We start from the raw sequence: 26858 nt of genomic DNA, 5'->3' as shown, positions 1-26858 counted from the left end.
ATCCAGTGGGATGATGCTGACTCTGAGCTACTCATGATAATGATTTTCTTTAAATTCTGCCTGAATTGTTTGCTCTCATGGTTGTTCCTTTTCCTTTCAGACAGAAGACCCCAGTAAATGCAACCCTAGGTTTTGGGAGGAGCTGTTTCTCATGAAGGTAACAGGAGTTGAATGTCCTCTGATTTGCTGCTGCTGTGCTGCCTACGATGTGGCAGACTGTCAGCACAAGGACTTGCGTTTCTAAGGAGTCAGTTGTTGTGTAACATGCACAAACTGCTGCTTAACCTGACAGGTCAACTTGGAATATCTAGAAGGCAAGCTGGAGGCACTAGACGGGGAAGAGTTAATGAAGATAAAAGATAACATCAACTGCTTGTTTCAGCACTGCATCCAGGCACTGGGTGAAGAGCACCCAATCAGAGTGGTCAATGCATTACAGGTACCACCTCTATTTCACTTCTGATGATGCAATGTATTTGTTGCTGGTATCGAACATCTTGTGCTCATTTCTGTGCTTCTGAGAAGAAGTGATGTCTACAGAGCAGTTGCTACTTATTGTCTGTGGAGGTTACAAACATTCATAGTCTATTTAGTCTTTGAAGAACAATAGCTTGTTTCAGAATTCAAGAAGATCTGGTGGCAGTGGATGGCAATGGGGGGACAAGAGGGGCTTGTTCACACTGCAATCTGTCAGTTTGAGGAGTCAAGACTACTCTGTGTAGCTTCGTATTCTACTTTCTCCTGTTCGTCCTCATTTCAGCCTCCTTTTTCAATTTCCATATGGGTTGAAAATGAAATAAAGCTCTGGATAAGTCAATATGAAAGGTCAAACAGATCAAAGTGTCAGCTGTAGGAATACAGAATATGAATTTCAGGTTTGGAGAAGTCACTGAAGTAGGAGATATTGGACAGGCAGTACGCTGGTAAAAGTTGATTTAAAACAGAATATTTACACCTCTGACATACAATCTTGCATTGTTTGGTTTGTTTTTTGTTTTTTGTTTGTTTTGGGGTTTTGTGTTTGGGTTTTTTTAGAATTAGTTTGAAAGGATGCTATTAAATATTGTAATTATAGCTACATAGACAGCCTAGCCCAGGCCTGAATTCCCAAACATATTCAAGCTCTTGGCAAAAATTAGGCTAGTGCTCAAGTCTAGAATCCTGTTGTGTGAGTGTAAGTAGGAACCAGGTGACACATCCTGAGCTTAAGTTGGGAGAGTGTTCCCTTAATCAAACTGTGTTCATGTGGAAAGTGATCCTGGAGCCAAAACTTGTTTAAGCAATCTTTTCTTGAGAATGACCATGTTTGGCACAGTATCCTGTCTGTGACAGTAACAAAAAAAGGATGTCTACCTTACCCTTTCGCTTCTGTATGGTTCTAGAGGTCTGCTGACTCCTTGAGGTCTGCTTGTCTCCAGCTTTACATCTTCTGAAACGAATTACTTCTCACAGGTGAATTTAAGCTGGAGTCTAAAACTGCAGTGGTTATATTCCTGCTGATTCCTCTCTTCACAGACCTGAAAGGTGCCTGATGACAAAAGTCACCACAGACGTTTTCCCCTCTTAGGGCAAATGAGACATTTGCTATCCATAAATCTTCCAGAGCGTCTGCTGGAAGCATAGCGTGTTGATACCTGTATGTTGCCAGTGATCTCCAATAGCTTGGTAATCCAGTGCCTGCAACAGGAAATGTGAAGGAGGTTGTGTTCTGTGTGTTCTGGAGGGAAGGTTCTTGGAGCCCTTGAGGTAGTTAGGAAGACTTAAGATACCTAATAGCCTTGGAGACACTTTTTCCTCTTTTTTTTTTTTTTTTTTTTGGCAAAGAGACAATTTGGTCAGACTTAGCATAGCAGTGTGGTAACCAAATAGAAATTTGTGCTCTCTGTAGCAAAAGCATCTGTTGTAAGGACAGGCATAATGTGATAAAATATGTTGTATGGATGCTGTATGTTTTGGCATGCTTGAAATAAGAAATTAATCTGGAAAGCTCTAAGGTATGTCTGTCTGTATATTGGACACTGCTTCTGCCTTGCAGTTTCCTGATTGATATTTTTGGCCTTAAAGCCATGCTTAGCTATTTTCCAAAAATCATGGTCCTGTCTGGTACAAATGGGATCTGAATAAAAGAAGCAGTAAGATTACATTTCTTCAGAGTGCTATGAAATAGAGCTGAACAAACAGAAAAAATGTGGACAAATATATTCTTCTCTAATTTTTTTTTTTTGAGTTTTCAGCATCCAAGATCCTCCTTAGAAACCAGAGGTGGAGGAGAGGTCAGAAAATGTATGGCTTTTAGGCTGGTGGTATTCATTTAAATACCTGTACTTTGCCAGTGCTAGGAGAGGGTCTTAGAGCAGATTTTGCTATTGGATTATAGGGGTTGCCTTACATCTTACCCTCTGATTTTTTCCCTTTGCAGACTCTGTGTGCATTGATTCGGGGTGTCCATCAGAAGAACAAATCCACTTCTGGGTTTGACATCATCAACATGCTCGTGGGTTTTGATAAGGCAGAGCTATGTATGAAGGTGAGGCCCTGGCAATGTAGAGAAACAGTTGGCACAGCAGCCATGTTGCAGGGGCAGTGATTTGTAGACAGGTGTGTCTACCAAGGTGCAGCTTTTGGGGGAAATATTCCAGCCACTTAATAAAACCAGCTGTCCCGAAGTTCTTTACCTGTCAGTAACACAAAGACATTTGGAGTCCCTGTGTCTGTTAGCAGTGTAACAGCACACTTTTCTTTCTTTTCCTTTAGTTCCATGCTGTGCAGTCGCTATGGTTAAGAAATCTCAAGGCCAGAAAAGGCTGTCACGGGCCATTAGTACCTCATACCTTATGCTTAATTTTTAGCTGATGATTGTGTCCTGCGTTCTTATATTTCCATCAGCACATGTAGAGTTTGAAACTGATTTGATGCTCTTCACTATAAAGATGTTGAGTTTTGGGAAATGACAAAGTAATCAGTGATAATGCTGAATTTGTGTTGTATCTTTCATCTCTCTACAATAAGTTGTAATTTTTCATCTCTCTACAAATAGTAGAACGTTTGGGGAAAATATCAAGTGTAACTTAACTATCAGAACTACATTTTTCCTTTAAGAATAACTGCGTTACCTGTAACTTAGTATTTGGAAAACAATTATTTACGAATATCTGTCAAATAGCTATATAGTATCTATTTTTAATCATAACCAATATATGTACTGTTAAATTGGAGGTGTGCTGCTTACAAAAAATCTCATGATGTCTGTAAGTAAAATGGAGTATTGAAAAAAAGAAAGCACTAATATTCTGTCTTGCAAGCGAAAAGGAAGATCATATTTGTAGAGCTCAGAATTACTTTGTGACTAGAATCTATTGTTATATGTGTACAAAAACCTCTCATGCATCTGGAGAAAACTCTTGGAAAACGATCATGATGATATGCCTGTAGTCATTAAAATGTAGTTAACACAAAACACTGAGAACCAATAGTGTGAATGTGGCCAATGTAACAGTAGTAACGGCTCAGTTATTGACTTCGGAATTTCAACATGGCTTTATATTGGTGCTCTTGTATTTGAATCTCCCAGAAAGCTTTTTATAACAAACATTTAAAATAATTTTAGTATTACTTTTAATTAATTATTAAAAGTATTACTTTTAAATAATATGATTGTTCTTCTTTAGAATCTGATGGAAAGCTTGGACTCGCTCCTCTGTGCAGAAGGTTCTGAAAGCCTCAAAAGCTTGTGTCTGAAGCTACTTCTCTGCTTGGTGACGGTAAATAAGTACCAGCTGTATAATTACTTCGTCGTATATGAGCCACATCTTTAGGGATGGAACTGTCTCAAAACTTGAGCAGAATGCTGCAGTATGAAGTTTAAGAAGGAGAGAGAAATTGTGAATGAGAACAAGGGTCAGCCCAGAATATGCATTGTGGCTCTAACCTTGATGTCATTACAGACTAGCAGACTGTCTTCACCTCATAAGATAGGTGCCAACTGGGGCAAAAGGGGGGGGACACAGGAGGAAGTGTCAATTGGATTCAGAGGGTGGTTGTTTTTTTTTTTTAGGGAAAAAGATATTTAAGAAGTCTCAGATAAATGGAAAGCAAGCAGAGAAGAGGGGTTGAGGAACAATTAGAAGTGTGGATTAGACGAGTGGTGAGGATGTGAAGAATGAAGAAGTTGGAATAAATGGGGCCACTCATCTCTTGGAGGTGGTCAATTGTGAACTATTTTGGCTGCAATAAGAGACAATTGACTGTGGAGGTGGTCTTCACTGCCCTGTTCATGATGGGGAAAGTGCTCAGTGAAGAATGTGTGCCCTGTTTTTTCGTTCTCTGCCTTCTGTGTAGCAGCCTGCTTCTGGCTGTTGTCATGCAGCTGTGTAAGATACCAATCTGTAGAGGAAGGGGAAAGCTGTTAGTGTGTGGGTCATACTTCTTGCTGGAGAGAGGAGTGGGAGACAGGACAGATTTCTTTTACTTCATGTCTAGCTCTACTGCTAGTCACGCCTTGACGTGCTGACTAAATGTGAGATTCTGGATAAATGTGTCCATCTGGTAGTAGAACTTTTCTGTTCCCAGTGTGTGCCAGAGGCAGCTACAGCATCACGAGAGGCTTCGGGTGAGACTTTAAAACTTGTGTTTGTACTCAGGTGACAGATAACATTAGCCAGAACACCATCCTGGAGTATGTGATGATTAACAGCATATTCGAAGCTATTTTACAGGTAAGCGTTCTTCCTTCTACTGCAGACGCTCTTCTTCCATAGTGAGAGCTTTCAGTGATGTATTTGCTTTTCAGCTTTTTCAGTGCAGCATAGATAACTGGCACTGTGTGTTGCTTCCATTCATAGCTCAGTCATAGTTTGTTGTGTTTTTTTTCCTAATTTTTGTTTTTAATGCTGTCTCCTCCTTACTTTAGTCTGCTGTTTTTAGTCACTACGGAGTATTTGAAGTATTTTTACTTGAGACGTTCGTGCATAGGTAGAAACTGAACAGATTTCTGGGCTAATTTCAAAGAGAATTCCTGTATCACAGGAACTTTTTTCAAAAGACAGTCTGGATATATTGAGATTTTTTTCTGCTCTTTGATAAATCATGCTTTTTAGAAGTGGAACTTCTTGGGGAAACCCAGAAAACTTGAATGGATAATGCTGGTGATGCACTGAGATACTGTGTAGTGCTGTTGAGAAATGTATTTGCCCTTTATGCCCAGAAAGCCTATATGCATCCTCTGTGTGGTAAATAAGCTTCTCTGTGTGCAGAACTTCTTGGAAGCACTGACACTCCCTCAGCTTTAAATATCGTCTTTCACTTAGAACATAATTTGCTCTTACACATCCATTTCGTGGCCATGTGCTGTCTGAGAGTCACTGCAAGCTTCCTGAAGCAGGCCTGAACAGAACAGTGTGATTATTTATTCCAGATCCTGTCCAGCCCGCTTAGTCGCAGGGAACACGGCTATGATGCTGTCGTCCTTCTTGCCTTGCTGGTCAACTACAGAAAGTATGAAGTAGGTATTCTTCTGGATAGCAGAAACATCACTTCTCTCTACTTTTTACAGTTTTTAGCAGTACACGCTATACCATTTATCAGGGTATCAGCACAGAGATACAGAAGTTTTGCAGGGCAGTCATATTATGCAAACTGTGTCTGTCTCTGACGTATGGGTATAATCAAATGTGTGTGATAGTCATACAGCTCATTTTGTGCAAGCGAGAAAGAAACTACCTAGGGATTTGTGTTTCCTTCATGAAAGTACTCTGTGGAAGGTCCTTGTGGAAGAATTACTGTTATGCCAAACTTGCATGTTTGCCTCTGTGTGTGTGACCGTGTGGTTATGCATAATCTCCAAAGTAAAATGAGCTGTCAGTCATCTTGGGCTTCAGACTGAATTTGTGATTCAGAACCTGATGAGCAGACTGAAAGCGCACGAATCCCCAGAAGAGATGGTGAAGCTGTGACCAAAGAATGAACTGAAACATCACAGCTAGTATTTCCAAGAGAGGTCTATCTCTATCTCTTTGACTGATTCCTCTGTGAGAAACTTTATTCATCTTTCTTTTTCTAAACTGGTTGTGCTACTTTGTGGTGTATTCCCTTTTTTTTTTCCTGTTATTAATCTCCTTGAAAAAGAAACATTTCAAATGTCAAAAAAACACCTACTGTTGAGTTTTCTTTGCATGATGCATGATGCTTTAATGATCTTATCTTTTTTTTCCATAATTAGGAATATCTTAATATACTTAGATTGGGAAAAAATGGGAAAGTGCTGGAATACCCCTTTGTCAACAGAGTTACTTGGAGGGGGCAGGCTCCAAAACCTGCCTGGTTTTATAATAGATCTTGTTTTGAATTATGAATAGACCTGGAGAAGAGACAAAGACAGGAGGTACACTTAGTGTCAAAGTAATCCCTGTTAATTTCTCATTCCTGTGAATGTTGTCAGAATCATGAATTGCAGATTTTGTTCAGCAGTCTATGCCGTGGTAGCATGGAACAGGAGCATGGAGTTCAGTTTCAGTATATGGCTGAGAGGGAATACTGTTGGGAATGATACGGGTAGGGTTACTGGTGAGGGCAGACTGGAAAGACCAGAGGTCTCATTGCAACATTCAGGTCAAAGGGTGGAGAGCTGTGTAGTCCCATTGCTGAGCTGTGGAGAGCTGTGTAGTCCCATTGCTGAGCTGTGGAGAGCTGTGTACTATAGTTTATGTCCTTAGTAAGGTAGAGTGCTGTGACTACATAAGACTTGTCCTCTGCTCTTTGCAGTAGCTTTCTGTAGAGTATGGAGTGCTTTGGAAAACATTGTCCTAGATGTCTTTAAACTGGACACTGAAAAGAAATTGTGCTGATGTTTAAAAAGTGCAGTCCAACCTGAGACAGATGTGTAGCAAGGGGAATTTCAGCTTAAGTAGTTCATCTGTCCAGGTTGGAAGCAACTTGAGGAAAGGCTTTCTATGACAACTGCCTGACACTGCCTTTTGTAAGCAGCACAACAAGCAAAACCTGTAGTAATGCAGTCATAATCTTTGTCTGTGAGTAGAGCAGCTGCTTTCATTTACTATTCTTTGACCCTTACAGTCAGTGTGGTGGTTTCCTGGTTGTCAGTGCATTGTAGCATACTTCCATGCCTCAAATCCTTTGGAGTTCCCTTTTTAGTTCACTGTGCTGCAGTTGGTAGGTTCTTTTGTTCTGAACTTGGTTGGTTGCTAAATCATGTTTCCAGCTGCTTAAGAAAATCTAATTAAGCTGAAAATCCATTAATTGACTCTGATTCTGTGTCTGCCTTTAATGTGAATACCAGTGCGTTTTGCATCAGGATGTTCTTTCAGATTTTTGGGATGTGAAGTTTGTAGGCACCTCTCAAATTCCCTGGGGAATACCAGTCCACGTTTTCATTACCAGTGTAGCTGAGATCTTGGCTTACTCATTGACCTTTATTCTAAGAGTAAATGTATTTATATGCCTTTACATGGCACCTTTAAAAAGATGTCCCTGATCTGAAACTTAATAATTTTCAAAAGTTGTTCCAAGTATATACTTAATCAAGTCTTCAGCTATATTTTGTTTTTTTTAATTGTAGTCCTAATTTCAGAGAAAATATTTCTACCTTGATACTATGTGAGAGAAACAGAAAAGAGTAACTAAATAATTGACTATATCAGGAAAATAGTGGAGCTAAGTGTACACAAAAGGCTGCCAAACAGAGAAAATGCTGAGAGGGAGGGATGGCTGCTAGAATAGCAAGTTAAAACATAAAATCAGGTAGTGACTTTTAAACAGTTAGATTCCTTGATAACCTTTAGGTGGAAATTTCTTTACCTCATGTTCAACCTGCAAGAATTGCATATTACGTCTTTTGCTAGGCAGAGCTGAAATAAATTAGTAAAAACACGTGGGTTTTTCCCTTTGTGTGCTTGTCTGGTTGCTGGATACATATATAGTGTATCTGGCAACCCTTCATGTCTGGTTAAGTGGACTTGCCTCTCCTTGATACAGTCTACTGCAAGTACTGAAGGGACACTTATCAACATTGAATAGTCAGAAAATTAATCCTTTTTTTTTTTTTAAATTTCACAATCTCACACAACTCACATTATTTTAAATGAATCTTTTTAACAAAAAGAGTATTTATTCAAGCTCCAATTCCCTGCAAGATGGCCTGCCTGCAGAGGAGATGGTCTCATCAGGGCTGCCAGCAAAGCTGCTGAATCATCCCTAATGAGTGTTCAGGGAAAAGTCTTGCAAGGGATAATTGAGTGGACACTGGTCTTCGTTTGAGTTACAGATGTGAAGATAAGTTGAGCACCTAACTAGGGACTATGCACGGTTAGTTTGGTTTTTCTGCTTTCTTTTTCTACCAAAAAAATTATTTCCCATAGTGTTCCCTCCATTTGTGTTGGAGGCAAAGGTACGTTTGAGGGTCATGGAGGAGATCTGACTCCCTCTGCCAGACCTGTGTGCTGCTTCATATAATACTCACTTTGTATGGCATGTGTCACCTGGGGATTGCTTTAAAAATTACCTGGTAGCGATCTCCCCACAGCTTCCATCTTCATTTCTTTGAGATTGTTGGCACTTAACAGTGGGTAATTCATGGAGGACACCTTGAGTATTCCCGAGTTCCAGGAGTTTGTGTCTGTACCTCATTACTGACAAGAACACCTTAATGCTGTAGTGTTTGTTATCTAATGGCAGTGATAGGAAAAGACCTGTGTTCTCTGAAGAGCTGAGAATCATATTTTTGAGCTCTTTCTGGAGGCAGGTGGAGGCTGAAGCTATTTCTAAGTTTGTGTAATTACTTCGTTGACAGGCTTTGAAGTTTTCAAAATGCTTATCAGCAACTTTTCAAGGCTGTTGCATGTTTCTGCATGTTGTGGAGTGGCAGGCGTAATTTAGACTTTTAAAACTTTTGCTGTGATTCCCAGTGAGAGGGGAGCTGAACTCTGAAACAGCAGGATTAGAATAGGCAAGCAGGCAGGGAGCATGGGGTGGGCTTAGAGGTGCTTGTACAACTTGGAGGTTGCTGACATTCATTGTAGATGTGCAGACTAATGCTCATAGACAAGAACTGGAACTCTTGGCTCTCAGAGAGGGGCAGGAGCAAACTGCACGCCCTGTGGGCAGCACAGGAAATATTCTCATCACACTGGTACAGACTTGCACACTGAAAGGCACTAGAAACTGTCTTGTCCCATATGGAGTAATACAGTGTGTGGATTACACCAGTTAGTCATCTGCCTGCTGCTTAAGGAGTTAGGGAAGCCTAGAGGAGACATGAAATGTGACAAGGGAATGGAATACTTCAGACAGGAATATTAAACAGACTTCTGCAGATATGGAAATAACAATTGAAAACACAGAGTGTGGAGATCTATAGCCAGCTAGGCCAGCTTCATGACCCTGTCAGCCGGGCACTGATGACATCTTGCTGCCAAGAGGCAGGAGACATGGAGCATGCATCTTGGAAAGTCAAGGGCAATGGAAGTGTGAAGAGTTGTTTGTAGGCTGGAGATGACGACAAACCCACTCCCCCTCACTTTCTGTGATGGAATGGAGCGTATGACGATCTCAGGGCAGCCAGGTGGTGTTGGTCAGTGTAGTATCTCCCAGTTTACTTATTCCCTGCATTTGGGAATTTGGATAACCCTGCATCCTCTAATCCAGCATAGCCCTGCTGCGCACGGCCTGGAAAAGCCCCATCACTTTTACTGGTCATGAGTCACAGACTGGCCTCTCTTCTGTGCGTGAGCTGGAGGGTGGAGAGTTTTTCCTTGCTGCATAAGGAGAGCAAGAGAATGACTGAAATTAGCAAAATCAAGACATTTACAAGGATGGATTTTAATCTACATTTAATTATGAATTTGTGAAGCTTGTTTCTGCTTTACTGACACTGACTAAATTTAATTTCTGAAGGGAAGCATGGTTGTGCAGAGAGGACAATATATTGTTACTCAATAGGAGCCTCTACTCCAGCCTGAAGGAAATGTCTTTGCGTGCTTTGTGCACAGATGGGTTCTGTGTGAGTTTTCTGTCCTTTTCTGAGACAGCAGACAGGGCTGCGTGCTGCTGGAGGCAGGCTGACAGACTGGCTGAGCTTTAGTCTGTTCTGATCAGTTTCTTTTCTGAACCAAAGAGAAAGCCTGATCCTCCGAAAGCATCAAATAATTGTGAGTGGTGTTTTCTGATCAGCCTTATTTTTAACTTGCTGTCAAGCTGTGGACAAGTTAGGTAACTGTTATTTGTAGGGCTGCATCTGATGTGTGCTTTGTGTTTTATTCTTCTCGTCCGCTTTGGATTTATTACACAAATAAAGCCTTTTTTTTCCTCTGTCCTGGTACCAAATCAACTTTCATTAGTTTTGCACTGACATGTATAAACTAGAAAAAACAAATGGATATTGCTAATCTAAAATGCATCCTAAATTATTAGGACTTATCTTTATAGCTGGAGCCTGTGTGCTTGGTTCACCTAGGTTCAAGCAATTTACGTTCTCCAGAGACTTGTAGCTCTCGGTGGTGTAAACTGTTAAGCATTGAGCTCTAACCCAGCAGCGGAGGAGTCTATAACATTGTCATGCCTTCCTGGGTCCTCCTTCCTCTAAGCAGTCTTTCCAAGGTGTTGCAGAAGGGAGATATCAGAACGCTAATGTTCAGTCCCAACTTCACTGCTTGTTCCTACTCCGTAACAGTGTGTGTATCACAGATAACAGGCTGGCAGGACAGCTGCTCTGTTTTCAAGACTGAAAGATGAGCTAGCGGAGGAGCAGAAGCTCCCTCTCTTCTCAATAAAATCAGGGGACTAGCTGACTGAGCCAGTAAAGAGAAGGTGTCCCAGGCATAGCAGCCTTAGCGGGTGCTCTGACAGTTTCTTTGTGTATTCTGCTTTGTGGGACAGGAAAGAGAGCCTTCCTAGGTGGTTGAGTAAACATGGAAAGATAAGTGGTTTTTTTCCTGAAGGCTGAACTTAAACCCAATTTTCTTTCTTCCTTCTCCCCCACCCTGAGCAGTCAGTGAATCCCTACATCGTGAAGCTCTCCATCGTAGATGATGAGGCCACGCTCAATGTGAGTATTTGACTTGATTCCTTTGTGCTGCTGGGAATGCTCTTTTGTGTGTGGTGTTAGTGCCATCGTGGTGTCTGGTAGAAAGAAGATCTAGGAGCAGTGCTACTGTAAAGTACACCAGTATTGTGACTTTCTGCCCTAACTGCACTCTTGCAATAGGTTAATAGGTTAGGCAGCTCATGATTTGGACAGTTTGATCACCAGTTAAATGGTGGGGGTGGTTAAAAAGCTGGGTAGAAAGGAACATGCTAAAGTTGATCTATTGTATTTTTATGAACTATCTATGCACTATTTGCTGTCACGTGCAAAAGAGGCACAAGATAGCTTATGCCAAAGAAGATCTCATTTCTAGTGCTGTGTCATCTGATTTTTACCAGTCCACAAGTCAGTTCTTGTAGCTCAGTGGAAGCTTGGACCTGAGTCAAGAGTCATGCAACATACTTAGGGCTGTAGCCACTGCCTAAGTTTTGTATCTGGGCCTGGATACTAAGTGGCAGCACACTGAGCTATTTGAGGTCTGGACTTAGAAACTGTTCTTTAGGCATCAAATAAAAAGCGAGCTCTGTGCTAACTAAAGGATGAGAACAATTATTCTGAGTTAAATTAGCTCGACAGAAAGGATGATCAGTAGCTGTGGAATGGTGGAAGCTGTTTGCGAGAAGTGAAAAAGTTACTGGTGTTTATGGCTTTTGTTTTGAACTTTTGAATGTCTTTCCTCTGACACCAGCTTCCTTCTGAAGTTCTTGCTACTTTATTGAGGTGTCTTGAATGACTAAACTCTGTCTGGAGGTCCAAGGAAAGTAAATGTTCTCTGTTGAACTCAGTAATTCGATATTCATCTTTAAATTTTGATGTCTTGATTTTTGGATGATATTTTTGTTGTATCATAGCACGTCTTAGTAGCTCAAACAGCTTCAGGGGAAATTCTTCATAGCATACTAGGTTATCTTGGGGGGCAGCACTGCTATGTGCGTTCAGTGTGATTTACTGCATTGAGATTTGTAATGTAAGGATTTTTTTAATGCTTTTTTTCAGGGAATGGGACTTGTAATTGCCCAGGCTTTATCAGAATATAACAGGTAAAACCTAATTGTCTCTGTTTTTCAGTACATGGTAGTTGCTGTACATTTCCACAAAGCTTGCTTTTTTTTTTTCGTGTTAAAGCACTTATTTATCACCAAAGGGCCCTGATGCACCTGGAGAGGCAAGGAATAGTCTTACACTTTGAGGTACTTTGTCTCAGTTCTTGCTGTTGTTGCAAGTGTAAATACATCTGTACCAGCTGTGCTGATGTGCTTCAGGAGAGATCTTTCTGTGGAGAAAGATATCTGTTGTATGTTTTTACTATCATGGATTTTACCTCCGTATGAACCTGGTGTAAAATCTTAGTCCCAAGTGAAAAGATAAATGATTTGCTGAGTACTTCTCTGTTAGAAAATTGATTTAACTGAAACAGCATCTAAAACAAACAAATGTATCCAGGACTATCGACATGCCAGATCAGAGATGATTAGGGGATGTATGCTCTTGGAAATGGTGAAAATCATTAACTGCTTCTAAAGAAAGAGCCAGAAACCCAGCAGTAGGGGTAGCATGTTCCCAGCCTCTGCTTCCTGAGCAACAGCACAAAATGTCTAAATTTTCCTAAGAGGAAAGTGCTTCAGAAAAACTAGGAAACTTACAGGAATTTCACCTGAGCAACCTAAGACTTTTTTTTTTTGTGCAGTAGGATTCTCAAAGCATCCAGGAAAATATTTTTATTCTTTGAATGTCTGCTATTATAGGTATGCAGATTACTTGCAAGATCAGAAAATCATGTAAATGTATTTAACAGAGTAAATTATTAGAGTGAAGCAGAAAACCACCTCATCCACACATCTTCATTCTGACAAAAGCTGTCTCAGACTATGGCCTGTTTTACCTAACTCTTTCTTTCCCCCTTCCCAAAAAATTTAGATTTGTTTTCTTTGCATGTTGGATTGTGTATGATCAGATTCCTGTATGAAAGACACAATAAATGGCCATGTGAGCTTTGCTAGTCCATTTGAATGCCAAATGAAGCAACTTAGCTTAAATCTGAGGTACCCTACCTATTAGTTGGCTTCACTTACTCCGGTTCCAGTCCCTTCACTTACTCCAGGGACATGGGATCAGGCCATGAACCATAATGATCCTTGTGATTTCTGCTGGCCATAGGGTGATTGACTCTGGTTTAGTCTGTAGCAGATGATGATTGAAATGAATCTGCTCTGTGGTTACTGATTGGATGTGTTCGTGTGGTTCATTACCGTTTTGCCAGTGCAGGACAGAATTTCCTGTCACTTGGTCCCTTTCCTTCAACGTTAGCCCAGACTGAGTGTGTCTTCTATAACAGCTCAGGCATTGTTCAGTCTCATGTCTTTCAGCAAGCCCACTTCAGCTCTACACAATTTACAAATATTTTAGTATGCTTTGCATCTCCCATTGTGAGTTCTTGAAAAGGGCTTGTGAATGTTGAAGCTTTCTTCATCCTGTATCCTTATCAATAAGACTGTCTCACAGGGATTAACTCTAGTTCTGTTTCTAACCCTGACGCTTCATCCTTATTCCTTTGTTTAGGCAATACAAAGATAAGGAAGAGGAGCACCAAAGTGGTTTCTTTTCAGCGCTAACTAATATGGTAAGCAAGGAAGCAGTGTTTTCTGGTTTTGAAATAGGTGTCTGCATGGAAGTTCAGCAGGAAGATGTTTCTATCAGTTTGGGATATGGGTTCTGGAGGAGGAGGTGCATTGATCCCATCCAAACCAAATGCAACTGAAATTCTGAGAAGTGTGTTGTTGTCTGGCTGGGAAGGCTCTTTCAAAGGATGAGATCTCTATTTTGACATTGATAATAGAAATTGTTTTCCTTCATCTTCTTCATTCTAGTTGACTTTATTTTAAAAATCACAGTTACTTATTGGACACTTTTAAGCAGCTACTTATTTTTAAAAACATGCTAATCTGCTGATGTAGCCTAAAACAGAGAAGCTGAGTATTTTTGTGGCAAAGTCTAGTCTGTCACTAGTTTTAGAGACTGCTTCTTTACTGTCTTGTTTCTCAAGCCTGGGTGCACTGTAGCTATGAAGTAAGCTTGGAAACTGCAGTGAGCTGTGTCTGCATTTTCGGAGGGGTACCCTCCAAAGGCAGTTGTGAATTTCTTCTTTGTAAAGAGTATCCACTGTTCCCCTTGTTCAGTTTGGCTTTGCTTTAGTCTGAGAATTAATTGTAGTCTGATACCTAACTGACAGGAAAATTTCCTGTAAGGATAGTTCAGTGTTGACAGCTGTCTGTCAGGAGTGACATGGGTAAAACTGCTACCTCTTTGAGTAAAGCAGATAGGAAATGATCTCTGTTGTCCTCTTACAGAATCGCAGAGTAATCCAGGTTGGGATTCAAGACACAATCCTGGTTTTTTTACCTCTTTTCTGGTTTGACACGTGAAGCATTGGTCAGTGACAGTAGTGCAAAAGGAAATGTGTTTGTAGATGGTCATCTGATTTCCCATTTATATTTTACTAGTATTAAAAGTAAGTTGCATGTATGCCTTGGATGAGAGCACCTCTCCCAGAGCACTTCTGATTTAGTTAAATCTGTGTCTTCTCTTTTATTGTCTATTAGCTTTCACAAATTCCTCCTATGCAATACTCTTTTTTTTCCATAGGTGGGCAGCATGTTCATAGCAGATGCTGATGAGAAGATCTCAGTCCAGTAAGTGCACAGATGTTAGTTACACAGTGAATGACAACTCACCACACCAGTCAATGTGATCTGCTCCATCGTGGAGCTGTTCTAATGTAGCAAAGCAAATGAGAGACCAGTTCTTGTGTAACTAAAATGGTACCACACCCCTGCAAACAATGGATTCTCGCTTAAGTGAGAAGGGTGCAGCAGGAGGAGCCACAGCTGAATTGCTTTTAATGAAGTGTACAAAAAAAAACCCTCTGTGGTTTTCATGAGACATTTTTAACATATAATAGGCATGTTGGAGGTGGCAGATGGGAAATGATGGTTCGCGCACTCTTGTCCCCAACAAAATGTCTTCTAAATCAAGGGAGCAAGTGATAAATACAAGGGTTTGTGATGTTTGTAGGAACCTCTGCCCTTAAAAGAAAGGACTTTAAAGGGAAAACACTGAGCAATAAGGGAGACCTTCAGCAGGAAGGGAACAAAGACTCTGGTTGTGCTCTAAAAGTAGCTATTTTTATGGATTTCTGAGTACTACTAGTCATTGGAAGAACAACTAGATTGCAGAGGCAGAATTTTTTTGTAGTTGAAAAAAAATTTTATTCTTTCAGATGGGCCGTGCTTCTGAAAAAGCTTTACTCTTGGGATTCTCATCTGGTGTTAGCCGTGAGCTAACTGTGATTTTTGTCTTTATCCTTTCCACAGAACTAATGAAGCAATCCTTCTGGCCCTCTATGAAGCTGTTCACTTAAACCGGAATTTCATCACAGTTCTGGCACAAGTGAGTTTCAGTGCGATGTTTGCCTGTTTCTTTGTAGTGGATGTCTTTGAAGTTAGAGAGTCAGAAATGGAGTTGGCGAAAAGATAAGCTTTTTTTCCTCCTGCAACTTGTCATAGGTGTAGATGAGCATGAAGATCAGAAGCAGGCCAGGGCTTGGGTTTATTGTTCTTTCAGGAAATGCTTCCTGTCTTGCCAGAAAATGAGTGAAGTTTTGAGGGCACAGCTCATATTGGAATGAGCCGTTTTTCCCATGGAATGGGAAGGGCTGTGTGAAGTGCCTTCTGTGCCCTATTGATACTGCCTTTAGGGGGAGGATGAAGTGAGTGAACTGGCAGGGATAAGGTTGCAACTATCAGACGAACTGCTCCTCTTGTTAAGTTAGGGTTGAGGGAGAGAGGCTGATCCGCCTCCGAAATTGGGTGAATTGTCCTGTCTGGGTGTGCACAGACTGCGTAGTATCCTTTGCTTAGAGACTAAATCGGCATGTGATGACTGTTGTTTCAAATACTATTTTGTGTTCAGACTTCCTTGGAGAGCCCAACTGCTTTTGCTTGGGAGACTGTCACTGGAGTATAGTGTTCCTCCTTGTGCTGTTTATGGTGAAGAAACAGCTATGGCAGCCTTCTGAGAAGCAGCGGGCTGCGCCATACCTCTGATCACAAACCACTAGATGCTTTTTAAACGCTGCATGAGTTTGCAAAAGTGGTTGGTTGTTGGGAGACAGATAACAAGTGTGTCTGATCCAATGATTGTGCTGTGGCTGGCTGGAAGGATAGCCTAATGTGTTTAGGAAAACCTTCAGGTTTAGACTTTCAGTTTTGGTTTGTAAGTACTGCTGGCAATCTGTAAGAAAAATGACATCAACAAAACAGTTAACACCTTTCCCCAGCCATTCCAGGTCCTCAGAGTGCAGCCATATGTCACAGGCTAGACACTTGGCATGGCAGAGGAGACCTTTGGGGACTCCTGACAGGAGTGGTAATGGAAGAGGTCTGATAGGCAGATCTGCTGCCTCTGGAGAAAGCTTCTGTTCCACAGGTGGTTTGCTGAGGTTCCCTGCCTCTCTTTTCCTAGGTTATTCATTCCTACTACTTGTGAGATTTCTGCTCTTTCAGTTCCGTGTAGTACCAACTCAGGCCTTTCCGTGGTCAAGGTATCCCTGGAGGAAGAGAGGCCTTTGACAGGGAAAAGAGTAGGCCAGGAAAAGAGCAGCTAAGAGTGAAAGCTCTTACATTAAAAATAAAAGGATAAACTAGTTGGTTGTGACAGTGATAGCTGAAGCGGCCACTGATCAATGGATGTAATTGAAGTGGAGGTCTGATGTTCTTGAGTGGGTTGTCTGTAACCCTTCATTTAAGAGGGCAAGGTAGGTCATGCTGTCCTTTGAAAAAAACTCATAAAAGCTGGTGAATGCTCTTGTCTAAGTTGGTGTCCATTGCTGTAGACCTCGAGAATGACTACCTGTTGCTGTGTGGGCACATAGGAAGAGCAGGGATATAGTTGTGTTGATGCCTGAAGTGTTAAGGTTTTGGTATACTTAACAGCTTTTTTTGGTCCTCAGTCTTTGCTGCTAGGTGGCACTGTTTATCTCTCAACTTAGGGTTAGTGTTTGGGGAAAAGAAAGGTAAACACCATAGCAAAATCTGTGGAGGCAAACCTGTTTTATGTAAGATTTTCAATGGGAAATTGTATTTTAAAGTTTAAATCAGTTCCTGTAATGATTTAAAATTGTCTTTGAATTGTAGTGTACATCTCTGTGCTTCCAATAAAATACATGCATTTATAGTTGTTCATAAAACGAGATATTTAAAGACAATGTGGACGATATTCACTTGTCAAAAATCCTATGGAATGAACGTCAAATCAGCAGTATCCTTCTTTTATTTTGAAATTGTGATGATATATTAAGGCAGATGATACATTTATGTAAAACTTGCCCTATGAAATGGACACTTTGCTTGGCAGCCAGACTTAAAATAGCACAGCAGATTGCCTACAGTCTCACCAGTGTGGATGGATCTGGAAGCTTACAAAGAGTAAAGTCAAAGCAGTAATTAGGCAGGCAACTATTAGCAAAGATGAAATGATGAAATGGGGAGAGTGACCAACGGATGGAAGCTGAGAGGATCGATAATGATAGTGTTATTTGTTATACACTCTTTCCTGCAGTGCCTGGGCTTTATAGTGAGACAGGGAAGTAATAAATTGCTGTCATCTTTGAAAATGAGCAGGTGGAGGGCAGGAGTGAGGAGAATTCGCTTTTAGAAAGAGTAATAAAAGGATCTTGGAGGAAGACTTCAGATATACACCTTTGGGTTGTTTTGGGAGGGAATCGGAAGCTATAAATGGTGTAGGCTCCTGCATTCCTTTCCCCATTCTGCACTGGAGAGGAGCATGTTACCTGTCTGTTGGGGACAGCCACTGCTTTCTGATGTATTTTTATGTTTTGTGGAGTAAAGAAATTGATTTCTTGATTACAGTTTAATAGTTAGATGTCCAAGGTCAGGAAGCATAGCCTTGCTTTTTGGAGGAGGGGTTGAAGTTTCTTGAGACTTCATTAGTCATGTCTATTGTGCAAGAGCGTGGGACAGGTTCAAGTAGTGATCTGTATGACTAGTGCCTAGGGAAACTATTGACCTGTTTATGTCTGGATGTCTGTGTTTTCTGATAGAGCCATCCCGAAATGGGGCTGATGACAACACCAACAAGCCCAATTCCAATGACACCTGTCACTCCACTTGGAACCACCCCACCTTCTTCAGATGGTAAGAAATGTACTAATCTCCTGGGGAAAAACAATTAAAAACTCTAAAATAACTAGCAAAGCATATTCTCAAGATGGCAACTAATGAGGTCTGTCTGGAGCAGATGTAACCTGGTAGTCTCTTCCTGGAATGACTTGCCTTGCTTAACATCAGCAAAATTCTTTGACTCAAATTTGTTTCTGTTTTGCCTTGTATACTGCTCAATGAAATTATCCTGGTATTCTTCCTGAAAACAGTGCTGTCTCAGTATCTGCATGGAAATATACTCAGCCCACTAGTTATTCTATGTAGGCTTTTACTTAGGAATATTTCTATTGTCAAGTTCTTTACCTGGGACTATTTGTCATTGGAACAGATTTACAGAGAATTGCAGTGGATTCTTGCTTGTCATTAATGCACTTGTCTCCAGTTTTGAATTAATTGGGATTTGAATCCAACCTGGGCGTGGAGGTATTACTCCCTCTTGTTGCCTTTTCTCTGATAGACTTTGTAAATGGCTACTTGCCCCGAGATCTTTCTTCTAAATGACATTTTACGTGTCCATGTAAATATGCTTTGAAATAATCTAAAATAAAACCTTTTTGTTTAAGATATGGATAGATATAGCCTAGTTTAAGAGAAGAAATCAAAGGGCTGTTGTCACATACTTTAATGGCATCCTCTAGATCTGAAGAAAGTGTTTAATGAAGGAACAAAGTCAGTTTTGAATAGGGCACAGTTTGGAAATATTTCTGGGGAAAAGCAGTCTGGGTTATATCAGCTATTCAGGTCATTTGATATCCTAGTTAAGGATGATCCTCCTTGTGGATGAATTCTATCTCGTTACCATGGATATCAAACGCTTCAGTTAAAAAGCCCCCTATGTCTTAAGTCTCCCTGTGCATGTAACATAAAATGTAGAAGGATGGGCATTTTGTGGGCTTCTGTTCAAAGTGTTCGTTGCAAATGTATCCACCCACACACCATATTATGCAACTGACAGGATTTATGCTTACCTACATCTAGAGCTTGCTGGCACTCTCTTTTTTTAATTTACTGAAAAACAAAAGCGAAACAAAAACTTCATCCTGCTTTCAGCAGAGGCAGTGATCTTGTGAAGCTTGAGGCTTCTTGCTGCTTGTAAGGTTACTAAGTTTAAGGAGAGGAGCTGATCTTAATGTTCAGCAATTACATCGGGAAGTGTTCTTTATTTCCATTTGCTGTCACCTTGCTGATCCCTACTTGCAGTGTTAATTTTGTTTTTTTTGAGGACCTTGACTTGGTTTAGTTTGGTGATGCTTTAGTATTGGTGTTATTTTAAAAGTATGTCAGAACTTTCCTCGTTTTCTAAGGTCTTGCAGCTCAGCTGTAAAATTTGCTTATGGCTGACAGTTAGCAAGAGGCTTTTTTTCTTTGGAATTAAAAGATTTCTTTCTTTTTTTTTTCCTACACTTGGAAAAAAAAAAGTGTAGTTGAGCTATTTTCAAGTTACAGCAACATGTAGAAATCCGTCTATGGGTTTCAGGCGCTTTGTTTTATGCTGACTGGGATTAAAAATGGGTTCATATTCTGGTTTGGAATTTCTCTGGCTGTTAGCCTGTACTGTGAATTAAGACGTTTTAAAGTTTCAAAATGTGTGCTAAAAAAATCAAGATCTGTAGCATGAACCAGGATAAGCAGTGATATGTTCTTCAGAGTGATTTCTTTTTTTTTTTTTTTTTTAAACTGAGACTTTTGCTAGAAACTGTTGATCCATAATATGTAAATCAAGTATGCCTGTCACCATAGTTATCTAAATGTCAGTTTGCTTACTGTTGTTAAATATTCATGCACTGTGTTCATTGTAACAGCTCCAGAAGGACCCACTGGGGATATAAATACATTTTTCAGACTTTTAGCTAAATCTTTGAGCTATTCATAACATTGGAGGTGAAAAAGCTTCTAGTCTCATTGCATAGACTTTGCCAACAGACTGGGCATGTTAGCAATGTGTCAGGAGCCCTAGAGCTTCAAGATTGAATGGACTAAAACAGTTCATGCTTGGGGATGTGCAGCTTTTGGAAGCTAAAAGCCACGTTATCATTTCTTTGATGTGACTTGAACAGCAAGGTTACATTGATCCATTTGGCCTGTTGTTTCCAAGGGCTACAATTTTGTATTCAAGGTGATTGTATAATCCTGAGCTCCATGAGACCCTCTGCTGTGCTGCGGGCCTCTCACTGCTCAGTTTAAAGAATCCTGCATTTTACTGTTAGTTTGTCTCCTTTCTCCTTCTATGCCTGTGCTTGCCCTGGTTCCAGGGGTAAATAAGCCTTACTTGCCTCATTACAGGGTTATGAGATAAGGCTTGAATTATGAAAGGTGTTGTTTGTTAAAGCAGACTTTTCTCTGAACCAACGGGATCAAATCACTTCCTCTCAGAGCTCCAAACCTAGCCATGCAAAAATCAGATGTGAGTAATTCCTCACTTCTTGCAAAGTCCACTCTCATCATAAATACTTCTTTCCTCAAGAGTGAGAAAGGCCTCGAGCATTCCTGAAGATAGATAGAAAAGAGATAATATAGTTCTTAAGATTTGTGTCCTAGTGGTCTGCAGATCTGTTTCCAGTACAAAGGGGGCCCTATCTTAGGCTATCTTTATAGCTTGAGAAGAGAGAGTGTCTTCTGGCAATCGGAATTCAAGCCACCTATGACCTCCTGCATACAAAAACCTGCGAGTTTGAGTTTAGAGGCAGCCAGAACAGTAGTGCTGTCATGTCAGGACAGACACGTACAGCTGGAACAGATCCCCTTGACTCCTTCAATCTAGTGCCCTGTGCTTGGAGGCACATCATCATAGAATTCCTTAAATTTATCAAACTTTGTCTTAATTTGTTAAATTTGTTTCCCAGTAATTCCTGTTGGGAGGCAATTTCAGCATCTTGTTCCGTGGTTAGAAATCTTCAGCTTTCTAACCTGTGTTTCTTGTCAGTTCTTACCTATTTATGATGATGTTAACCTTACTTTGGAACACAGATGGCTTTTTCGTATGTTGGGTTACTCGCCTGTGTATTTTGCTGTTTCATAAGAAGGGCACTCTGTTCCTCTGATCAACCTACTAGTCTTTCTCTAAACTTTTTCAAGTATGAGTTCATCCTCTGAACATGGGATCAGCATAATTACGCACAGTGTTCGAGACAAGGTCTCACCAGTACCTTGTGCAGGGCGCTACTGTGTTCCTATCTCTGCTGGAAGTGCATGTCTGGATATGTTGTAGGACCACTCTTGAGTGCTTTATGTTGGTAGCTTGTCATCTCGTGATCTGATAGTATGCCATGGTATCACAGCATTTTGTTTGCAGCTGATGAGCTCTCAGCTTGCTATGGAAATAAATCCCTGAATTCCTGACCTTATGGCTTGCATTGTTGAATTTCATCTTGTATTTATTATCTGGTCCTTGGTTTTATCCCATTCTTTGTGCGCAGTCTGGTATTCCTCTCTGTTTACATATATCTCAACTTTCTGCCATTAGCAAATTCATTAGCAAACAACTGTTTCTTGTGCCCAAGTCACTCTCAAAAAAGACTATTCCCTAAACTATTCAAGGAATAAGGAATTCAAGCAGTAACTTCTTCCCAGACTAATAATTTCTCCAATTGCTTCTCCTTTGCCAGATCTTTGACCTTTAAATTTCTTTGTTGGTTCCCACCTATCTGCTTCTCTTAATTTTTTTCTACAGTATTGTATTAAATGCTTTACTGAAGTCTTCCAGACAGCTCCATCAGTTTTGTGGGTTGTTTTTTGTGGAGTTTTTTTTTTGTTTGTTTGTTGTTGTGTTTTTTTTTTCCTGAGCTAATTTATCTTAAATGATATCAGACTTATATGGCAGGATCTGCAGGTAAACACATGTTCTGTTTTTCCCACTTATCTTTCCGCCCCCCCCCTTCAATATTTCTCATAAAGTCTTTCTGAATGGGAAGGCTGAGAACAGCCCTTTCGGACAGCTCAGGCTCAGTCATTGGTAAAAATGTGGCTCAGTCACATGATAGAAATTTGACAGCTCATAAACTCAGTGCTTCAGGTGGTACATGGGGAGTGAGTAGAAGGCATGTTGTGCAATTAGCTGAGTAATTGAGATAGCTTCTCGTAAAGTCTAAGGCAAATGATGTCCAGTGTTAAGGTGTCGAAAGTACAGCTGGTGGTAACAAGGATTGTGTCCTAGAGAGCTGCCAATGAACTGCTGTTCTGCTGCAGGTATGGAAAGTACATTTCTGCTCCCTGCTGTGTTGTGATTTCTCTAGCACAAGCTATGATTGCTTTTGCTTCTTGAATTTTATAAAGCTGCTCTTTCTACGTCTCTTTTCTAGCATTTTAGTCATGCAATGATTGTTACGTTACTGTCTTGTCCATTGCTTCTGCAAGAGAGGCTGTTGTTGGGAGGGAAGAATGGAATTGAGGTGGACCTTTTGGAACTGAAATTCCAAAACTGCTGAAACTGAGAAGGGTCTTTGCTACGCATGTTTCTTTCCAAACTGAGAATGGTGTGAATGTTAGCTGTGTTGGTTGTAAGAATTAATTGGATATCGGTGAGAGTATCTTGAGCTCTCGAGGTTGGGAATGTTGATGAGTGCTAAAACAGCAGGCTGATCTCTCTTGGCAGGGGATGGAGGAGGGAGGGCAGGACAGAGAAGGGTATGGCTTTGTCAGACATCACAACCTATACTTAGAGCAGGAGAAGTGGTCTCTGAGGGAGTGGTACCAGTCTTCAAAACAAAAGCTTTGCTGGGTGGTCATAAAGGAGGAGGAGGTCAGGTGACCCTGCAAATAAGCCGATCCTCTCCCAGATCTATGAGTCTGTCACATGGTTCTCTGTATAGTTATCTCTTGTATTTGTGGAGTGTAAACGTGTCTTATCTGCTTTGTTCCAGTTATAAGCTCTGCAGAGCTGCCTTTGGATGCTGATGTGCAAACTAGCAACCTGCTGATAACCTTCTTGAAGTACAGCTCGATTGTGATGCAAGACACAAAAGGTAAATAAATCCTGTTGATGCAGCTGTAGTTGCAGCAAGCAGTGCTTCTTGAAGTCAGGAGGGCATAAGAGCATGTCTAGTGACTCCAGAAATAGAAGTTAACTGGAGTCCCTTTAGACGACTGAAGATTCCGCCTTCTGAGAAAATGAAATGATTTCTTATTGTGAGATAAGAGTTATGAGACTAGGAGAGACCTAATGCTGGCAGGAGAGAAGTCAAATATGGAAAGAATGTAGTAATAATAATAGTACCTAATAACCAAGCCTGTTCCTATGCAGGAGGTGTGAACATATCTGATTCCCTGTCTGTTGGAGAGGGAAAGTCATGTACCAGAGAACTGTATTTTTAAGAACACTTAAAAGCTGACACAGGAGGCAAAGTTCAGCATTAGGAGGAAATATTTCCTTTGTCCTTTGGTACTTGCTGGTTAAAGAGGCAGCTCGTTACTTATGAGGACAGCAGTAACTTACACTGTACTGGCAGTAATTTGCTTGAGAAGATATATTTCCATATTGTGCTTTTTGTTTCTCCTGATAGTTTTGTGGGGGTTAATTTCAGCTTGCTGGAGTTGAAGTATTGCTTCATCTCCTACTCAAGGTACCCAAGGGTGCTGTTTTGCCCAGCAGTTGTAAGGGCAGGACCATAGCGTGAACATTACAAGTGATCTTTGTACCATATTTCAGCCTATTACTGACTTTTGCTGTTAAGTTAGATGTAACAACTGAACAAAAATAGGAAGATAGCTGCAGAGCTATGATACATCGATTGCTGAGCTTCATGAATGCTTGACACTGAATAAGAGAGCAGGCAGGAGAGTTTCCTTGTACCTGCTAGTTTTCAGTGAAATTGTAGCTGGCTGTCTTGGTCTTGTTCAGTATGCAACCTAGTTGAGAAAAAGTGAATAACTGAAATTAGGACCAAAAGGAACTTCGTGACAATGTCTAGCACACACATCAAAACCAAGGCAGAATCAGGTTTACCTGTATTTTTTCTCAGAAATGTTGCTGACAGTTTGGATTAAGACATCCTGATAGTGGAGCATCATTTTTAGACTCTGTTCCAGTGTTTAACTGCCCTTATTGTGAGAAAGCTTCATAGGCTTCCTAAATTCTTTGCTATGATTTAAATTAATTACTAGTTATCTTCTCCAAGATAGATATTGAGAGTGGATTATTTCTTTCTGCTTTGTGTTAGCCCTTATGTATTTGAAGTCTGCTTTCATGTTTCCTCTTGCTTTTGTCTTTAAGCAAAACCACGTCAATCTTTGCGCAGTCATTTCTTATAGATTGCATGCATGAGGAGGAGGAGGAGGGCTTACCAGCTCTCTAATCATTCTCATTTGCTTTTCTCAGGGTCCCTCTTGCTCATCCAAGTCTCTGATGGAACAATTTTATGTTTTTCAATTTAACTTCTGCACTTAACTAGTCACTGTGATGTGGAAAGTCTGCATAGGGCCTCAGGAACTGCCAAACAGGATTAGTTTCAGATGGAGTAAAATCTGATAGAGGGGATTCCTTACTAAACAAGCCAGTGAGATGTGTTTATTCTGATATGAGACAGGAGTTGGTATTTCTTTCTTTGATTCTAGCTTGTATAACATTTGAAATTTGTGTGACTGATAGACTTAATCTCCTTGCTGCTGTGGTAGTATGTGGCAATGAGCTCCACTGACTGATCATTTAAAAAAAGTGTGCCTTCCAAACCAGTGCTTATTAATCTAGTGAGTATATTCCTGTTCTTGTACTTTGGTGATTGATGGGCCTAACTTTTTTTTTCTTCTTGTGTGAGACCAAGCATGTGATGCCAATATAGGAACAAGAGAAAAAGAGTGAATAACTCTAATTTACTCCATGTGTCTTGAAACAGGTGGGAACACTTAGAGGGGAGACTGCTTTGTTCCATGTCCAGGGCTAGACAGTTGTTTTGGTCCTGTCCCAGAGAGCATAATTTAATAGACTGTGTTTGCTAGATCCTCCTCTTGTTTTCTCTCTTGTGTCAGTCAGAGGCAGCTGCCTTGGGAGAAACAAAGACTCTGCATCAATTTTCCCATGTGTAAAATAGGGTTCCTACTGATATATGTCCCCATATGAAGTAGTCTGTGTTGTTCCTTTAATGAAGGATACTGCGAAAGTACGAATTGTCTGTGTGAGTAACTGCCTGCGTAGCTGCCTCATAACTGCTGAAAACGGCGTGATGTTCACAACATGTTGGCTGAAGGCAGAGCATTGGTGTGAAACAGGAGTCTTTACAGCACAATCCCCAGAGAGAGAAGTGGTAGCAGCACCTACAAAAATACACAGAGGCACCTTACAATAGGAAAATAACAAGGCTCCAGTGTATCAGAGTTCTTTGAAGCTGTTTCTCCTGCTTTGCTGGAGTAGAAAACTTTTCACTTAAATGTTTTAGCTAAGGTAAAGAGATGTAGGAGAGACTTTTAACTCTCCTATTTCAAAGTTCCTCTTCATCTTAGTGCAGCAAGATGAAATCGGCACACTTCAGAGCACATCTTGTTAGTAACTATCTGTCCCTCAGCAGCGTAGAAAAGAAAACAAAAGAAGCATGAAAGCAGACGGAACAGCTAGCTAAGCCCATTCTATCTATTTTTATAGATTACCATATACACGCTAACTAGCAAAGTGTTTGTAAAGTGACCTGCAAAGATGCAAGGAGTTTGACTGGTGAAAGTGGGCTTTCACATTTCCCTCTCCTCCAAGTTTGACTCTAAGGCAAATGTCTGGGATGGCATATTTAGTAGTCTCATGCTTTAGAGAAGCTGTTGGAGGTCTCAGGAATGTGCAGTTTTAAGCTTCCTCAGATTTGAGTTGTATGTATGTTGTTCTGATTGGTTTTTGTTTGGTTGGTTTTGTGCTTTTGGGAGTGTGTGGTGTGAGTGATTTGTTCTTCAGGACAAGGATTTTTAAACGAGCTTGATTGGACTGTGTCTTGAACAACCTAATCTGAACTGGCCCTGCTTTGAGCAAGGATTTCTTTCATCCTAAGTTACTCTATGACTGTATGTATCTTGGTTTCTTGGTATTTCAAGGTTAAAATTGAGAGAGAAGAGTTTTAAATAATCCAAATGAAAACTGCATTCTTCTGCCTTAGTCCCTCTTTATTTGTGAGTCTTTCAGCCCTCCAATTGTCATTCAGGGCAAAAGCTGCTGGAAGTTGTAAGACGAATAACAATTTGCAGAACATGATCAGGGTGGAACTCTTTTGGCTCGAGATGCAAAGTCTTTGCAGACTTCTTTCTTTCACGGTTTTGCACAGAGCAAAGTAGGTCATGTCTCTCAGTATTGGGGTTAAAACTCAGGACTTTGAGCATGTCAGGAGTCATTCTGCTACACTGCGCTATACCTCTACCATAGTTTTGCTGTTTCATAACTTACAGCAAAGGTGATCTTTTTCTTTCCATCTTGTCTAAAAGAGGGCAAGCGTGTCTCCGCTGTGACAGAAAGACAGGGCCTAACCCTAGTATTTAGAATATCTGTGGAAGTAAAACTGAATGAGACAGAAGCCCCACTGATGATGGTTACAGTGCTGTTGGAGGTTCAAATCAGAAAC

General features: G+C 40.7%; 1 protein-coding gene across 6 annotated transcripts in view; it reads left to right on the top strand.

Annotated features, from left to right (window-relative positions):
* ARMH3 (armadillo like helical domain containing 3) overlaps positions 1–26858 on the top strand; it is a 125320-nt gene that overhangs the window by 8380 nt on the left and 90082 nt on the right. For 3 of the 6 annotated variants that reach the window (XM_086616946.1, XM_086616948.1, XM_086616951.1), the window contains 13 exons: positions 101–157; positions 293–439; positions 2420–2527; positions 3669–3761; positions 4641–4715; positions 5414–5500; positions 11000–11056; positions 12092–12135; positions 13655–13715; positions 14738–14784; positions 15466–15541; positions 18213–18306; positions 23193–23294. In XM_086616946.1, the coding sequence (XP_086473072.1) occupies positions 101–157; positions 293–439; positions 2420–2527; positions 3669–3761; positions 4641–4715; positions 5414–5500; positions 11000–11056; positions 12092–12135; positions 13655–13715; positions 14738–14784; positions 15466–15541; positions 18213–18306; positions 23193–23294 (1048 nt within the window). Of the gene's footprint in view, positions 1–100; positions 158–292; positions 440–2419; positions 2528–3668; positions 3762–4640; positions 4716–5413; positions 5501–10999; positions 11057–12091; positions 12136–13654; positions 13716–14737; positions 14785–15465; positions 15617–18212; positions 18307–23192; positions 23295–26858 lie in introns of all 6 variants that reach the window. The other 3 variants (XM_086616947.1, XM_086616950.1, XM_086616949.1) reach the window with 3 other exon arrangements.

This window comes from Tauraco erythrolophus, chromosome 9 (assembly GCF_009769465.1).
Source record: "Tauraco erythrolophus isolate bTauEry1 chromosome 9, bTauEry1.pri, whole genome shotgun sequence".
In the NCBI taxonomy this organism is placed as follows: Eukaryota; Metazoa; Chordata; class Aves; order Musophagiformes; family Musophagidae; genus Tauraco; species Tauraco erythrolophus.
The sequence above is the reverse complement of the archived record's forward strand: the minus strand, read 5'-3'. Positions and strand labels throughout refer to the sequence as shown.